Source organism: Schistocerca gregaria, chromosome 11, assembly GCF_023897955.1.
Source record: "Schistocerca gregaria isolate iqSchGreg1 chromosome 11, iqSchGreg1.2, whole genome shotgun sequence".
NCBI lineage: Eukaryota > Metazoa > Arthropoda > Insecta > Orthoptera > Acrididae > Schistocerca > Schistocerca gregaria.
Window position 1 is genome coordinate 63523399 of NC_064930.1, and position 19467 is coordinate 63542865.

The 19467-nt window shown below is 39.4% G+C and overlaps 1 protein-coding gene across 1 annotated transcript in view; it reads left to right on the top strand.

Moving 5' to 3' along the window:
* LOC126295024 (serine hydroxymethyltransferase, mitochondrial-like) overlaps window positions 1-17246 on the top strand; it is a 156940-nt gene extending 139694 nt beyond the window's left edge. The window contains exons 8-10 of the mRNA XM_049987275.1: window positions 388-643; window positions 16926-17033; window positions 17116-17246. Of these exons, the coding sequence (XP_049843232.1) occupies window positions 388-643; window positions 16926-17033; window positions 17116-17246 (495 nt within the window). The remainder of the gene's footprint in view (window positions 1-387; window positions 644-16925; window positions 17034-17115) is intronic.
* The last annotated feature ends 2221 nt before the right edge of the window (window positions 17247-19467 follow it).

Sequence of the window (19467 nt, forward strand, 5' to 3'; positions counted from 1 at the left end):
AACGCACATTGCTATCCACCCTATCCAAAAGATGATTTATGTAGGTAGAAAACAACAGTGGACCTACCACACTTCCCTGGGGCACTCCAGATGATACCCTCACCTCCGCTGAACACTCACCATCGAGGACAACGTACTGGGTTATATTAGTCGAACGCAAGGAGACTATGTCAAAAAATGATGTTCTTGTAAGTTTTCTATTTAATTACAATAAAATTTTATAACTACTTTGCAGTTAATAATTTACTTACCCTCGTAAGTGTCCTAGATAAACATTTATGAGTAAAGTGTCAAACATCACCGTGGACTCATTCAGACTTTGTATTCAAAAGATGTGTCTCTGTTGTGCCCAGAAATGTTCCTAAATTTAATTTTATTTAATTCCAGGCAACTAAACCCGCATTCTGCGAGTACCAGAAACAAGTACTTCAGAACGCAAAATGCGTCGCAAAAGGTTTGCTCGACTGTGGCTATTCCCTCGTGTCGGGCGGAACAGACACTCACTTGGTGCTCGTGGATATGAAGTCCAAGGACCTGGACGGGTCCAGAGTGGAGGCTGTGTGCAACAGAGCCAGCATCACCGTCAACAAGAACACCTGCCCGGGCGATAAGAGCGCCGTGGCACCCAGTGGCATCAGAATCGGTCAGTGTGCAGTGACTGTTCTTTCCCTCTTACGAATGGTGTGGTTGTCTGTTTTCAGAGCATAGCAGAAAGATTCACGTATGTCTAAACTGCTAGCCATCAAAACTGTGACAATTCGAGGTGTGTGAGATGAAATGAGTCAAGTATCGAGTCTCATGTGCTGTCTTCCAGCCTCCCAGGATTTTGAATTTCATTGCTCCTTACGTATAACACGCTAATTTAATTGCAGCGATCTAATTAGTTAACTCAGAAACTTTGTTAATTTTGAAATACTGTTAATTGAAAAGGTTCATACTGTGCTACAAAGCCAAACAGATAATTGCAGCATCCAGGAAGAAATCTTGGGAAGTCCTTGGAAACAGGTTGGAGACTATGGGTCAAGCTGCTGGAAAACCATTCTGGAGTGTAATTAGCAGTCTTCGGAAGGGAGGTAAGAAGGAAATGACAAGTATTTTGGACAGGTCAGGAAAACTGCTGGTGAATCCTGTGGATTTTGAAGAGTTGCTCAATGTAGGTGAAAATACTATCAGTAATGTTCCAGATTTCGAGGTAGAATAGGATAGGAATTATTATGTAAATAGGATCACATTTGAGGAAGTGGAGAAAATGGTCAATAGATTGCATTGCAATAAAGCAGCTGGGGTGGATGAAATTAAGTCGGAACTCATCAAATACAGTGGAATGTCAAGTCTTAAATGGCTACACAGGATAATTGAAATGGCGGGGGAGTCGGGACAGGTTCCATCAGACTGGAAGAAAGCAGTAATCTCACCAATCTCTAAATGTGGAGACAGAAAATATTGTAACAACTACAGAGGTATCTCTTTAATAGCATTGTGGGTAAAATCTTCTCAGCCATTGTTGAAAGGAAAGTGCGAGTATTAGTTGAGGACCAATTGGATGAAAATCAGTGTGGGTTTAGGCCTCTTAGAGGTGGTCAGAACCAGATCTTTAGCTTACAGCAAATAATGGAGAAGTGTTACGAGTGGAACAGGGAACCGTAGCTAAGCTTTATAACTCTAGAAAAGGCATATGACTGGGTTCCTAGGAGGAAGTTATTGTCTGTTCTATGAGATTATGGAATAGGAAGCAAACATTTGCAAGCAACTAAAGGTCTTTACATGGATAGTCAGGCAGCAGTTAGAGTTGACGGTAAATTGAGTTCATGGTTCAGAGTAGTTTCAGGGGTAAGACAAGGCTGCAACCTGTCTCCACTGTTGTTCATATTATTTACGGATCATATGTTGAAAACAATAGACTGGCTGGGTGAGATCAAGATATGTGAACACAAAACAAGCAGTCTTACATATGCGGATGACGTAGTTGTCATGGCAGATTCGATTGAAAGTTTGCAAAGTAATATTTCAGAGCTATATCAGAAATGTAAAGACTATGGTATGGAGATTAGCAACTCCAAAACGAAAGTAATGTCAGTGGGGAAGAAATATAAACGGATTGAGTGCCAAATAGGAGGAACAAAGTTAGAACAGGTGGACGGTTTCAAGTACTTAGGATGCATATTCTCACAGGATGGCAACATAGTGAAAGATCTGGAAGCGAGGTGTAGCAAAGCTAATGCAGTGAGCGCTCAGCTACGATCTACTCTCTTCTGCAAGAAGGAAGTCAGTACCAAGACTAAGCTATCTGTGCACCGTTCAATCTTTCGACCAACTTTGCTGTATGGGAGCGAAAGCTGGGTGGATTCAGGTTACCTTATCAACAAGGTTGAGGTTACGGATATGAAAGTAGCTAGGATGATTGCAGGTACTAGTAGATGGGAACAATGGCAGGAGGGTGTCCACAATTAGGAAATAAAAGAAAAGCTAGGAATGAACTCTATAGATGTAGCAGTCAGGGCGAACAGGCTTAGATGGTGGGGTCATGTTACATGCATGGGGGAAGCAAGGTTACCCAAGAGACTCATGGGTTCAGCAGTAGAGGGTAGGAGGATTCGGGGCAGACCAAGGAGAAGGTACCTGGATTCAGTTAAGAATGATTTTGAAGTAATAGGTTTAACATCAGAAGAGGCACCAATGTTAGGACTGAAGAGGGGAACATGGAGGAATTTTATAAAGGGGCTATGCTCCAGTCTGAACACTGAAAGACATAATCAGTCTTAAATGATGATGATGAGTGCTACCTTATATATTTAGTGGTCAGTAGGAAACATATTTCAGCCTTTTTGGTGCCTATCATATTATAACATTACAGGTCGGAATTGATCTATGAAGTCTTGAATATCATATTTGTCTGTGTCAATTAGTAGGGAGAAATTGAGATTTTGGGCATTTCTTTATATTGTTTTGTGTGATTAAGTCCCAACGCTGTACAAACCTGTCATTTTGTTACGTGCAATTTGTGACCTTTAATGTTTTATTTTCCAATAATAAATCATATTTTTCTGATTACTGTTAAAATATAATGATGATAAATGTTTGAGGTTATTTGGAATAATATTTTAATAACTACGTAGATGATGTGCTGTCATTCTTTTACTCTTAGACAAAAAAAAAAGAGTTGATTGTGCATTTATGGACGGTCAGTGTTGGGATCAGTGATTACGATTCGAGAAATAATTGATTGGACAAACTTCAATTGCACACACTCATGCAGGGCGAATTATGACCCTGAACTTGGTTGGTAGGGATCGGTTGGCAGGACATGTTCTGGGGCATCAAGGGATCACCAATTTAGTATCAGAGGGCAGCATGGAGGGTAGAAATCGTAGAGGGAGACCAAGAGATGAATACACTAAGCAGATTCAGAAGGATGTAGGTTGCAGTAGGTACTGGGAGATGAAGAAGCTTGCACAGGATGGAGTAGCATGGAGAGCTGCATCAAACCAGTCTCACAACTGAAGACCACAACAACAAATAAATATCCACCTCTTACAGTACAACAGCATGGTTTTAGAAAGTCTAAATCTACAGAGACAGCAATTTTCGAATTCTTAGACTGCATTTTAAAATCCCTTGATCAACATAAATTAGCTGCAGGTATTTTTCTAGATCTATCAAAAGCCTTCGACGTCCTGGACCATAACATCCTGCTCGAAAAATTAGAAAGACGAGGAGTAAGTGGTGTAGCACGTAGCTGATTGTATTCATACCTAAAAAACCGCAGGCGGAAAGTATCACTTCAGTATGAATTAAACAAAATGAATAAAACAAGAAACCACTCCTTTCTTTCGAGGGAATTACCAATAAAATATGGTGTACCACAGGGCTCAATCTTAGGTTCACTACTCTTCTTGATTTATGTGGACGACTTAGTTGAATATATGAGTCCCACAAAAACTATCCTGCTTGTCAATGACACCAGCATATTGCTCACTGGATCCAGCCCAGAAACTTTCGGTCCACAGCAGAAAGTTCTATGAAAAGACTTTCTGAGTGGTTCACAAAAAACAAACTCATTGTGAATACTGAAAAAACGGTGTGTGCGATTTTCATTTAATTTCTCTGACTAATCAAATGTCTATTCAAGCCCAATTAATAAATTATCCCCTAGAAAATATGTCACAAAATTCTTGGGTCTTTGGGTTCAGCAAGACTTAAAGTGGGACACACATATAAATAACTCGTGTAGAAAACTATCATCTGTGTGCTATAGCCTAAGAATTTTAAAGGCTAGAATAAGCAAAACAACAGTACTGCAGGCATACTATGCACAGTTCCACTCACTAATCTCATATGGGATCATTTTCTGGGGATACTCGACTCACAGTGTAAAGGTTTTTAGAATGCAAAAAAGAGCTTTAAGAATATGTGGCCTTAGAAAGATGCAGTCCTGTAAATCCGATTTTACTGAGCTTGGTGTTCTAAATGTTCCAAGTTTATTCATTTATGAAACTATCTTGTTCACTAGGGACTACCTCCTGAAAACAGGCAAACTGCTACAGAACAAAAATGTGCACAACTATAGTACCAGAAGGGAATCAAATATACATCAAAAATATCACCGAACAACCACTTATCAGAGGAGCATAATTAACATTGGTGTAATACTACACAAAAGATACCAGAGGAAATAAAAAATACTACTGATCCAATATTTAAAGGTAAACTAAAGGCATTTCTAATAAAGCACTGTTTCTATTCTGTCAGAGAATTTCTGAAAAAGTAACAAAATTAATTGTAATAGGTACCTAATTTTAATTTGCCTACTATTTTGCTAATACTATGTATTATTGTAACTTATCTTTGATCTGTCCAATATCAATTGTACAATTTGTGATATATGATAAAACTGGGCCAATAAAAAAAATCAGTCAATTAAACTGTAGAAGATGGGGCACCACACTCTTCACAAAAATTATGCTACCCCTGTGAGGCAGTGGGTAATAATCAAATCTGTGTCACTTGATTACATCATTATGAAAATACTCTTAAATTGTATATGCTTGCTTTCCACTTAACTTTGCTGTCTACCGGAGCCGGAAAAATACTTATGCATTCAGCCAGAAAGCGATGGAGGCCATACTGACCATAATTTCCAGTCCGCTTCTCCACTTTACTCTTTGTGCTCGCTGAAAGAAAATGTTCCTGCTTGCTATTTATTCAGCAGGATCAGGAACTGTGAATGTAAATAAAAGTTTTGAGTTTTAACCGATTGACATATTCTACAAAAATTCGCATGCGCAAAATATTAGTATTGTAACTAATATCTGTATTGGAAACAGCACTATTAACAATTTGGAGGTGACCTCTTCAGGAAGTTTCAAGTAAAAGGGTCTATTGCCTTGACTTCCAATCATTAAATGTTAATTGCTCACCTTAAAAGTAGTAAATAACCTCACCACTTGCTACGTGGCTTTATCAGCATTAAGGGATGGAAAACAGACAACTACATCCAAGAAATATAAACAATCCAGGACGGTGTACAGTCTTCGTGAGTGCACTTCCTACTTTTACCGAAAACGCATTCAAGTCTGCCCAGCTCTGATGTCATCCGAGGCACATTGCACACAAACATTTGACTGTCGCAGACAGTTTGGCACCTCGGTGTGAAGTCTCTCGTACTGATGCCTCTCCGGCTGACTGCCAAGTGTAATACCTATTATCAACTGCCCTTTGCACTGGTAGCAGTATCTAAATGGCCACTTTCATGGACACACATCAATCTCTGTTGTTTAACAGTTTACAGTCTTCTTAAGTAGAGTTAAGTTTGCTGTAGTTGCTGAAAAATTCTTATCTTGACTGCATTTAAACTTTGCCAGTTAGAATTTTTAGAATGGAACTGACAGTAGAACATGACTTTTCAACTGTCTCTCTAAGGTTCCTTGCAACCATTGTTATTTCGAATACAGTTTTGAAACTTGGTACAGCTGTATTGTTTCATGAATGTAATCGGGTGCTTTAGCTAGAACTTTCTATTACAAAGTACAAATTGTACTTATTCCATCACAGATAAGGACATTTTTGTTCCAAATTTGGTTTTTAGTAAATAACTTGAAAACTAATAGAGGTAGCTTATTGGTGTCACATATTTAATGTTTTTGTATGAGGTGAGGCTACGTACGAATTTTCAGCTTTCTGACTAATATTTAGTGTCTTCAGTTTTTTATAAACTCACAAATTTTAACAAAAATATTGGTTGATCAAGTTTAGGCTGGTAACTTTTAATTGTGACATACATTTGCATATTGTGTCCAATTTTTAGCGTACTTGTTTTATTATCCAGCGCAATCGTATATTTCGCCTAACATATTCATTTGATCGTTCTGAGAGTTTACAATGTTAACATTAATGTAGTGAAACACACAGTAATGAAGTTTGGAAGAGTTATTTTAATTTTCAGTTTCACTCCTAAGCTACGGTGCAGTCCTTTGTACGTCGGTCACAAGCGCATTACGATGATGTTGCGCCGTTAGTAGTGAAGTGGGGTGATCTCTGCCACATTCACTCGCCTCTGTACCTCTTACAGTGGTACAGTACTCATTTCACCTCATACCACCGTGACTAAACTTCAGCTGCAGAAACACCTTTTGTTGCCAAGTTATAGACATCTCGACTCAACAGACATTAGGTAACGAAGGAGCATGCTTTCTGTCTCCACCAGAGAAAACTGTACTGACAGCTTACAGCTGGCACAAAAGTTAACTCTTAGTTGAAACACCCTGTATTTTATTGATCCAAGAAATTACAATATTTTTCAAATTGTTTTATGATACTAGACAACTCCTTTAACTATGAAAGTAGTAGTGTACACAATGGCCATAAAGAAATGAGCTCCTTGTCTGCACCTCGAAGGCCCGAGGCAAGTCAACAAGCTGCCGTGTTGTCCTCTGCTTTACAACGTCACGTTAATGTGGTGTGGAGAGGCACACGGACAGCACACAGCTCTCACAGCTGTTTTGCAGACTGAACCGTGGAGTTACTTAGTTCTCATTTGTGTATCTCCTCAATTGAGTTCACAAAGCTGAGAACACCCCTTACCGTCCTCCCACTAAGGAAAAGTTCTCGACAGTACCAGGAATCGAACCCATGTCCTCCACGTGGCAGCTGCCTGTGCTGAACGCTCATCTGCAGAGGTAGAATAACACAGCCATAACACTACATAAAAGGCTGATCTCCATTGCCACTCTACTGACACAGCCATTTACCATATTTACTCGAATCTAAGACACACTTTTTTTCCTGTTTTTGTAATCCAAAAAACCGCCTGCGGCTTAGAATCGAGTGCAAAGTAAGCGGAAGATCTGAAAAATGTAGGTAGGTGCTGCCACAACTAACTTCTGCCATCGAATATATGTAGTGCTACACAGGCACACTTTGCACGCACAAAGATAAATACTGGCGCCAAAACCTCTGCGTCAGTAAATAAATTTAAAAAAAAGGTGGAAGACGAGCTTTTTCTCCGCCCCGAATTTTGACCACTGCATTTTCGTACATTATCCAATGAAGTAAATACAAATTCCGCATTGTTCATCTTCAAATGTACCAGCATTTCAGTGTACTACGAAAATCTGACTGGCAAGACTGTTTGGGATGTTTGCCAATATGGCCAGCTCTTACGTTATGAATTTTTTCCTACCTGTGAGAAGAGATGGTTGCTAATAGGAAATTTTATGAATTGTAAATCACATTCAGTATTGTCTTCACCATAAGAATAATACGAATTTAAACATTTTGCCATGTATTCTTTCGTGTTTGCTGCTATCTCATTCAAATCCTGTCTGCCTAATAAACGACGAAACTAGAGTGGGACAACAGCAAATGCGGAAGAATATACATATCATGTCATGTTTATATTCATATTATTCTTATGCCTAATAGTGATACAGTCAGAAATGAAGCACGGCAAGTGACTAGATTTTTAAATCTAAGATGACTCTAATTTCTGTGCAGAATGCAATGTACTAAAGAGGCGTATGCAAAGATTTTCAAACGGAGAAATATATTCGCTAAACTCTCGTTCTGAACATCTTTTATCATATGCAGTTTATTGTTTGGTTCTTGTTGACCATTATCAAAGAAAGCAGCAGTGAGGGTAACAACAAATAGCAGTCTCTTGCCATTGTTTCGCTAATGAGACGATTCCTCTCTTTTTTTTTTATCGTAAGCGGCGGTAGCGAGCACAAAAGCAAGCCATGCTGCGAGCGGCGACAGGTTTTAGCCTCTCCCCGATGTTATTCAATCTGTATATTGAGCAAGCAGTCAAGGAAACAAAAGAAAAATTCAGAGTAGGAATTAAAATCCATGGAGAAGAAATAAAACTTTGTGGTTCACAGATGACATTGTAGTTCTGTCAGAGACAGCAAAGGACCTGGAAGAGCAGCTGAACGGAATGGACATTGTCTTGAAAGGAGATGTAAGATGAACATCAACAGAAGCAAAACGAGGATAATGGAATGTAGTCGCACTAAGTCGGGGGATGCTGAGGGAATCAGATAAGGAAATGAGACGCTTAAAGTACTAAATGAGTTTTGCTATTTGGGGAGCAAAATAACTGATGATGGTCGAAGTAGAGAGGATATAAAATGTAGACTGGCAATGGCAAGGAAAGCGTTTCTGAAGAAGAGAAACTTGTTAACATTGAGTGTAGATTTAAGTGTTGGAAGTCGTTTCTGAAAGTATTTGTATGGAGTGTAGCCATGTATGGAAGTGAAACGTGAATAGTTTGGACAAGAAGCGAATAGAAGCTTTTGAAATGTGGTGCTACAGAAGAATGCTGAAGATTAGATGGGTAGATCACATAACTAATGAGGAGGTATTGAATAGAATTGGGGAGAAGAGGAATTTGTGGCACAACTTGACTAAAAGAAGGGATCGGTTGGTAAGACATGTTCTGAGGCATCAAGGAATCACCAATTTAGTATTGGAGGGCAGCATGGAAGGTAAAAATCGTAGAGGGAGACCAAGAGATGACACTACACAGATACAGAAGGATGTAGGTTGCAGTAAGTACTGGGAGATGAAGAAGCTTGCACAGTATAGGGTAGCATGGAGAGTTGCATCAAACCAAACTCAGGATTGAAGACCACAACAACAACAACAACAACAACAACAACATTGAAAGGAACATAGTTTGAATTCCATTCTGAAAGGGGCTTCCAACAGTGATGACACCACTGGGAGAGATGTGTGGAATCCCAAGGGAGCTTCTTTCAGGTGATTAGGTGCCCAACACTCCAGGGAAACCAGTTTTTTTTTCCTCTGCCAAAGGTCAGATACTTTTCTAACATACCACATACACATATAATAGAAAGAAACATTCCACATGGGAAAAATATATTAAAAAAGATGGTGTGACTTACCAAACGGGAAAGCACTGGTCGATAGACACAATAAAAAACACACAAACACACACACAAATATTAAGCTTTGACAACGCACGTGTGCTTCATCAGGAAAGAGGGAAGGAGAGGGAAAGATGAAAGGATGTGGGTTTTAAGGGAGAGGGTAAGGAGTCATTCCAATACCGGGAGCGGAAAGACTTACCTTAGGGAGAAAAAGGGACAGGTATACTTTCGCACACACACGCATATCCATCCGCACATATACAGACACAAGCAGACATATATGTGTGGATGGATATGTGCGTGTGTGTGTGCGCGAGTGTATACCTGTCCCTTTTTCCCCCTAATGTTATTCTTTCCGCTCCCGGTATTGGAATGACTCCTTACCCTCTCCCTTAAAACCCACATTCTTTTGCCTTTCCCTCCCCTTCCTTCTTTCCTGATGAAGTGGGGTGTGAAAGCTTGATGTTTGTGTGTGTGTTTTTTATTGTGTCTATCTACCAGCGCTTTCCTGTTTGGTAAGTCACAGCATCTTTTTGTAATATATACCACGTATACATGTTGATCGATCCATAACACAAACACCTAGCATGGATTTTGTTGACTATTCAAGAGCCAGCCCACAGCAGTGCTTGTGGGTAGTATATTTCCCCTCTGTTGTGAGGCCTTTGTTTGTTAGGTGAAACAATACAGTATACTGAGTGAACATGTTTCAAGTGAAATGGTGACATACAAGCATTCTATTCAGCAAGAGATTTGTGTCCAGTTTGTATGTGCATATAGAATCAGCACTTGCATTATCGAGATTATTATGAGAGGAACTTCCTGATTGTTGAGTTCCTGGTAGGAATGCTGTTTATTGATTGATAAATAAATTTCATGATGCAGGAAGCGTTCTTGGCAGAAAACGTAGACTACCGCATACAGTAGACACAGTAGAAACCCAGGATAACATGGGGCATGCTCTGGAAATTGGAACTGCCTATGGCTCTGTTCAAATGGTTAAAAAGTTATTCATGTTACAGCCCTATAAAATTACTGCGTTGCAAGAACTTAAACAAGGTGACCGCACAAAAAGGTTGTGGTCGTGATTTTGAATAGGGTGTGTGATGGGTGAGATGAATTGTGGTTCCACATAAGTTGATACGTTAATTTGCAAAATAATCATTACTGGCAGACTGAATAGCCAAATGTAAAATACCAGGTGCCCATGCATGACACAAAAGTAGGAGTGTGACGCACTATTAGTGGTGGGAGAATAACAGACCCCATTTTATTTTCCAGGAAACAGGTGACAGTGAGAGATATGTGCAGTACATTTTGCGGCCTTGTTTTGGCCAATTAACAGAGAGATAACTTGTTTTCATGATCTTTCAGCAGGATTCTGCAATGACACATATAGCTAACTTCTCATTACAGGAAATTCGTGATGTGTTTCAAGATAGAGTTATCGCTAACAACATATGACCCCCTCATTCCCCCAATTTAATCCTCTGTGGTTTTTATCTCTGGGGCCACTAAAAGAGAAACTGTAAAAATAAAATCCACACTCTTTAGATGAGCTTAAAACTAACATTCCTCAAGAAATTGGCACCATTTCTCAGAGGTTACTGCAGAGTCTAATGAGTAGTTTCCTACGCAGGTGTCAGAAATGCTTGAACAATGAAAGGAGGTATTTCCAGTATCACCTTGCTTAATATACATGAGTAACTTACTTTTATTTTTAACTGTTTAAGTTACGCATGTTCAAAATAACTAACGCTACAATCCATACTATACACATCAAAAAAAAGTTTTGCTCCACCTCGGTTCCAAGAGTTCTGGAACCTGTACAAAAAATTGGAATAGAGATCAACATAAACATCATTTCCACCCTTTTTATTGCTCATGAAAACCGCACATTGCATGTTGTACCACCATACAGCGAGATCTTGAGAGGTGGTGTTCCAGATTGCTGTACACACCTGTACCTCTAATACCCAGTGGCACGCCCCCGTGCATTGATGCATGCCTGTCTTCATTGTGGCATACTATCCACAAGTTCATCAAGGCACTGTTGGTCCAGATTGTCCCAGTCTGCAACGGCGATTGGGCGTAGACCCCTCAGAGTCATTGGTGGGTCACATCGTCGATAAACAGCCCTTTTCAATCTGCACCAGGACTGTTCGATCGGGTACATGTCAGGAGAACATGCTGGCCACTCTAGTCGAGCGATGTCGTTATCCTGAAAAGTCATTCACAAATGTGCATGATGGAGGCATGAATTGTCGTCCACGAAGGCGAATGCCTCGCTAGTATGCTGCTGATATGATTGCACTATAGGTCAGAGGATGGCATTTGCGTATCGTACAGAAACTGTGGCACCTTTCATGACCACCAGCGACGTACATTGGCCCCACATAATGCCACCCCGAAACAGCAGGGAACCTCCACCTTGCTGCACTCATTGGGCAGTGTGTCTAAGGCATTCAGCCTGACATGGTTGCCTTCAAACATGTGTCCGACAATTGTCTGGTTGAAGCCATATGCGACACTCATCGGTGAAGAGAACGTGATGGCAATCCTGAGCAGTCCACTTGGCATGTCATTGGGCTCATCTGTACCGCATCGCACAGTGTTGTTGCAAGGATGCACCTCGTCATGGATGTTGGGAGTGAATTTGCGCACAGTTTGAGTCGTAACATGACGTCCTGTGGCTGCACAAAAAGCATTATTTTACATGGTGGCATTGCTGTCAATGTTCCTCCGAGCCATAATCCCTTCGTAGTGGCCATCCACTGCAAATAGTGGCCTGAGCGAGACATGTCATCGACAGTTCTTATCTCTCTGTATCTTCTACATGACCAAACAACATCGCTTTTGTTCATTCCAAGGCACCTAGACACTTCCCTTGTTGACAGCCCTCCCTGGTACAAAGTAACAATGTGGATGTGATCGAGCATGGTATTGATCATCTGGGCATGGGTGAAGTACAGACAACATGAGCCATGTACCTCCTTCCAGATGGAATGAGTGGAACTTATCGACTGTCGGACACCTCTGAATGTTCAAAGGGACTGTGTCTGTGATACAATATCCACAGTCAATGTCTATCTTCAGGAGTTCCGAAAACTGGGGTGATGCAAAACTTTTTTTGCTATGTGTATATTTACTACAGACCTCCTGTCCCCCATGTTGTGGGCAGAGCAGCCAACCTTGCTGACCGACCACACAATGCAAAAATGGTTGCGTTACCGATTGGTCACCCAATATTTAAAGCTGCGTTCTGTTATCAAGTGTTCTCTCTCTCTCTCTCTCTCTCTCTCTCTCTCTCTCTCTCTCTCTCTCTCTCTCTCTCTTCCCCTCTCTACCTCCCCCCCACCCTCACCCTTCCCTCCCAACCTTCACCAGACTCTATTGTATCAGTTGATGCCTTCTTTTTTTTTTTTTTTTAAAAAAAAAAAAGGAAATTGTGCCACGAATCTCCTTCCTCCCTGATTTGATTCAGTACCTCCTCATTGGTTGCTTCATAAATCCATGTAATTTTTAGCATCACCACATTTCAAAAGCTTCTGTTCTCTTATTGTCTGAACTGCTTATTGTCCAAATTTGACTTTTGTTCCACACACAAACGTTTGGAAAAGACTTCCTAATTCTAAAATGTTGTGGTCAGTACTAACAAATTATCTTTTTTCAGAAACACTTGTCTTACAATTGCCAGTCTTCATTTTGTTCCCTCTCTACTTCAGCTATCATTAGTTATTTTGCTTCTCAAATAACTTCACTTGTCTGCCACATTAAGTGTATCATTTTCTAAAACACGGTTTTTAGAAATCCCTGTTACATACTTCTAGGACTTGTAGAGGAGAGTGAGTAGATAGTATTTTGAATGGGAACCCATGTTCAGAAATGGACTGTTTTCATGCTACAACCATTTGAAAATGTATTGGTAACATGACCACTTTTACACGTAATTGATTAGTCGTGACCCAGTACATCACTTATTTTACAGCTCCACTCATTAACAGCCAAAGAAACGTCTTGTGTACTCATTGACAGTTTCTCTTCAACTTGATACAGTACGGCCTCTTCAAATTTGGGTGTGCAGCGTCTCCATGGAGCAACGCAGTGTGTTTCATACATCCTGCATGCAAAGTATAATACTTTTGTGTTGGTATATTGTTCCAAGGATCTCAATTCTGAGTTACATCTTCCATACCTCGCATCACACCTTCATGTCCTTCCTCTTTCATTTCTGTAATGTTGTCTTCATGATAGTTGCTCTTTGTATGGTTCTTCCATATTCCTTCTGCCTTTCACCTTTCATCTTTCCCTTGTCAAAGTCCCACAGTATCATATCTCCCATCTTATCTCCATCTACATCCACTTCCCTTTCTAAAACATTCCTTTCAAGTTCAAACATCTTCCTTGTATAGATACGCTATATGTTCCTTCCATTTTTCAGCTTCCCTTTCTTTGCTTAGAACTGGTTTGCCATGTGAGTTCTTGATATTAATGCAGCTGCTTCTCTTGTCTCCAAGGCCTCTTCAATTTTCCTGTAGGCAGTATCTTATCTTTCCTCTAGTGCAATATTCTTCTAAATCCTTACATTTGCCTCTAGCCATTCCTGCTTAGCAGTTTTGTACATCCTGTCAGTCTCATTTTTTGTCTGCCCCCGGTAGCTGCATGGTCAGTGCGACAGAATGTCAATCCTGAGGGCCCGGGTTCGGTTCCCAGCTGGGTCAGAGGTTTTCTCTGCTCAGGGACTGGGTGTTGTGTTGGCCTAATCATCATCGTTTCATCCCCATTGACACGCAAGTTGCCGAAGTGGCATCATATCGAAAAACTTGCACCCTGCGAACATTCTACCCCACGGGAGACTCTAGTCACACGACAATTACATTTTAGTCCCATTTTTTAAACATTTGTATTCACTTTTGCCTGAGTCATTTGCTACATTTTTTAATGTTCTCCTTTCATAAATTAAATTCAATTTCTTGTGTGTTATCCAGGGATTTCTACTGGGCATTATCTTTCTGCCTATTTCATCGTCTACTATTTTCACTAATTCAGCTCTCAAAGCTACCCATTTGCCTTCTACTACTCCCTCCCCCCCTCAACCTCCCCGTTCACCTCCCACCATATTTCAGTCATTCATTGTTAATGCTCCCTTTTGAATGTTCAAAATCATCTATTCTTTTCAACTTCTCCAGATGCTATGGTGTTAATTTCCATCCTTTCTGCAGTTTCTTCAGCTGTATTCTGTTGTTCCACTGGGGGCCGAACCGCACAATAACCCTGGGTTCGGTGTGCGGTGGGGTGGGTGGACTGCTGTAGCCTGTTGTGGGGTTGTGAACCACAGAGGCTACGGTGGGGATGAAGCCTCTCCATTGTTCCTAGGTCCCCAGTTAAATCCAATACAACGCAATATCACATTTTGTCTCTAGTCTATTCCCAAAAGACACTGGATATTGTTTATTGCTGTAACATTTGTTTCCTGTGTTCGTTGTATGTCCTCCAAATTGCAGTTTTCAAGTAGCTTTTCTTTCTGCGCTTGGTGTGACAAAAGTTTGTTTTCAGATCTGTGATGTATTATCTAAAATTTACTGTTCACAATAAAGGGTTCCATAAGTAATAAAATAATATTGATGATCTTTGCATTTACTGGCATTTGTACAATAATGAGCACACTGGTGGCTGGTTGTTCAGAAAATAACACCCTGAAACAGTTATAGCTCTTACAAAATATTACTCTGCTGCCACACAGTTCTTATGCAGACTGTTGATATCTTTCAAAATTTTGTGAATCCGATGTAGGAATATTTAAAAAAAAAATCACTATCGGCACTCGATATATTGAAAAATATTGTTGATATATTGATGGAAAAAATGTCGATGTATTTGCCTATAAAAATATTGGCTGCAAGTTATAAATATACCGCTGATTGTAGAGCTGTATATGTAAGTACTGATTTATTATTAGATATTCTGTACATCAACAAGCTAGTAGCCTGATTACACCTTGTAGAGTAAGAATTGAAAGAAAATCAATGCACATTCGCACTAGGGGATAACCACTATGCTAACAATGATAACTGCATGCAAGTGGCACAAAAAAAGGTGTCCACTGGGTCCGTCATTCGCTTTCGTCAATTAAAAGAGTTGCCTGGAACACTTCACGTTGGCTTCCCTGTTTTTTCATTTCTGCAAATGCCAGCAACCTAGAAGCTGTAGTGTCAAAATTGCATCAGGAAGTTAGACATTTAAGTTCCTGTTGGTAGTGGTGAACACCGGTTACGTCAGCATTTCCTCACACACATCTCTGCCCACTGCCAATATGAATCTTGTCTTTTAGATTTTTGTTCATTATTTTGAGCAAATGTTTTTGAAGAATACCAATGTGAAGGACTAGTACACTAGTCACATTAAAAATTGTTTTTTATCACAATCGGTGTGCTATTTCTTCACCTCAAAAATCTTGCTAGTCCATTCACACTGCCATCCCCAGTGAAATTGGTGTTTTTCTTTTGTGTCACATATACTTGTTTCGCACAGTCAAAGAGAAAGAGTGTATGTGATGAAAGCTCAAAAAGTAATGTCTCCTTTACACAGTGAAATTAAAATTATTTTCTACTACAGTTTCAAACAAACAAATCAGTTCTGATTAACACCAATATGATTCTATGAATCAAAGCTAAATTTGTGTTCCATTTGTAATAATGTCATGTTTACATGAAAAGTAAACTGTGAAACATTTTTCAACATGTCTTGAGGAGAGAAACTGGATTGCGGAATAAAAGATTACTGCTGTTCATACCTCCATTATGAACAAAGTTACAAGAAAAACAATCATATTGGTTAATACCCCTCTGGTAGTTTACAACATTTTCTTGATACATTTCCTGTTTTGCTGCTGGACAAACAAATTGCTTGGGGCTGGCCAAAATGAATGGGACTCCTAATCAAAGATTTATAAAATTATTTAAGTATAGTTATTTCACAAAGTTCAAACTAACTCAATTTTAGTTACCAACATAGTGTGATTAACACACTTTTCCTTATACATGCCCTGCTGAATATCCATGTCCTACTCTTTTGGATCAGAATTTAAGCAGTATTTGCCATTATGTTTTGTGTATAAACAGTGAAATCCTTACATTAAAATACCTTCCAAATTATTTGATATCAAGCAAAATCAAACATATTTCTGTAATCAGCTACAGACAGCAAATCAGCATATAGAGCAGTCTTCCAGCAAATGTTTATTAGCAGAGTTGAAATTTTTCAGATTACATACTACCATGAAGTTTTAAATACTAATGTGCCCTTTGAGAGAAATTCCTATTCCTCAGCAAAACTAACTGCACTATAGTAATCAGCAACATAAATTACTGTATGTATAATAATAATCTGAAAAGCAAAGCCTTTGAAGTAATTTTGGTATTTATTAGAAAATTGTAGTCTGAAAGTGAATTGCTAACATCTTGCCAGTAACTTCCCTTCACAATGACAAGTTGGTTTATTATGTATCACATTAACTGTCCTCATTTCTCTGTATTACAGGTGTGCCTGCTTTGACCTCACGGCAATTCAAAGAGCAGGATTTCATGAAGGTTCTAGAGTTCTTTAACAGGGCCGTCGAGATTGCTGCCGAGGCGTCGAAAAAGTCCGGTAGGTTGTTATGTGCAAACTGTGTGGAAGGTCTGCGTACAGCATACAAGTGTGGTATGTAAGTGGCTGTTTCTTCTTCTAGGTCCAAAAATTAAGGAGTTCCAGGGTGTTTTAGCAAATGATGCAACAATATGTTCAAAGATAGAGAAACTGAAAGAAGAAGTTTGCAGATTTGCTTTGTGCTACCCAATGCCTGGATTTGACGACCATTAAATAAAAGTAAAATAATCATGCTCTGTGTGTCTAGGGGACAGTGAAATGTGATGAGATAATTAGACTATTGACTTAATGTCTGTCTTACTTATTACATGTTAGTTTCTGACATGTTTATTTATTTTTAGTACAAGTTTTTAATTTCTCCTGTGTTCTCTAAGTTAGATCAAATGTATATTATAGCAACAGAATTTATATAAGCTGGTATGGACAACTTGCAACTTGAAAATTTTGAAAAAGACATTTGCTATTTCATTACCCTTGTCTGGTACACGTAAGTATTCTGTAGGAAATATTTGAATAACTGAATATTTGTTAATTATCAGCTTAATCCATTTGTCAGTTGATACGCAAAGTGTGTCTGTATGTGTTTTCTAATGGCAATGTAATATCTGTACATTATTTCTCTGTAAGTATAAAATAAAAACACGGTATCAACAATCAGTGTTTTATTATACAGTTTTGAATTTTTATAGTTCAGCTAGAGGAAATCTGCTCATCAAGCGGCAGCAGAGAGAAAAACATCAAAAGATACAAAATTGCTAGTTTTTCCAGTTGGAACATCCTTCTCTTGAAAGAGTTTAGAAAAAGATTGGAGGAAAAAAGATTACTACGTCATAAGGCCTGAGAATATGTTCGATGGCAGCCAGTTTGGGTTTAGGAAAAGTAAGGGCATCAAAGAGGTAGTTCTGATCTGACGTTGCGATTGATAAAGGCATAAGGCAATTCAAGTCAGCTTCATGTGATTTGTGGAACTGTAACAAGCATTCAGTAATGGAAAATGGTACACAGTGTTCCAGATTCTCACAAGAATAGGTGTAATCTACAGGGGAAGACTGTTAACATGAATCAAAAGGGAAAAATAAGACTAGAAGACCAAGAGCGAAGCTCTTGGAATAGAAACAGTGTAAGACAGGGATGTGGTCTTTCATCTCTGCTGTTCATTATGCACATCAAAGAGGTAATGACTAAAAAAATAAAAAAAGGGTCAGGAGTAGGTTTGAAATTTGGAGTGCAGGGATATCAGTGACAAGATTTGTTAACATCGATATCCTCTGTGAAATGTTGAATGGAATGATCAGTCTAATATGCACATGCAATGGACTGAGAGTAAACCGAAGAAAGGCAAAAGTAATGAAGAGCAGCAGAAATTACATCAGTGGTAAACTTAACATGAAGCAATTGTGCTAACTTGAAAGCAAGATTACATGTGATGGACAGAGCAGCGAGGATATACACTATCCAGTCACAGTAAGCTTGTTTGTTGCTATTGTTGTTGTTGTGGTCTTCAGTCCTGAGACTGACTTGATGCAGCTCTCCATGCTACTCTATCCTGTGCAAGCTTCTTTATCTCCCAGTACCTACGGCAACCTACATCCTTCTGAATCTGCGTAGTGTATTCATCTCTTGGTCTCCCTCTATTATTTGTACCCTCCATGCTGCCATCCAATACTAAATTGGTGATCCTTTGATGCCTCAGAATGTGTCCTACCAACCGATCCCTTCTTCTGGTCAAGCTGTGCCACAAACTACTCTTCTCCCCAATCCTATTCAATACCTCCTCATTAGTTATGTGATCTACCCATCTAATCCTCAGCATTTTTCTGTAGCACCGCATTTCAAAAGCTTGTATTCTCTTCTTGTCCAAACTACTTATCGTCCATGTTTCAATTCCATACATGGCTACACTCCATACAAATACTTTCAGAAACAACTTTCTGACACTTGAATCTATACTTGATGTTAAGAAATTTCTCTTCTTCAGAAACGCTTTCCTTGCCACTGCCAGTCTACATTTTATATCCTCTCTACTTCAACCATCATCAGTTATTTTGCTCCCCAAGTAGGAAAACTCACTTACTACTTTAATTATCTAATTTCCTTATCTAATTACCTCAGCATCATCCAACTTAATTAGACTACATTCCATTATCCTCGTTTTGCTTTTGTTGATGTTCATCTTAAATCCTCCTTTCAAGACACTGTCCATTCTATTCAGCTGCTCTTCCAAGTCCTTGGCTGTCTCTGAATTTCTTCTCCATGGATTTTAAATCCTACTCCAAATGTTTCTTTTGTTTCCTTTACTGCTTGCTCAGTATACAGATTGAATAACATCGGGGAGAGGCTACAACCCTGTCTCACTCCCTCCCCAACCACTGCTTCCCTTTCATGTCCCTCGACTCTTATAACTGCCATCTGGTTTCTGTACAAATTGTAAATA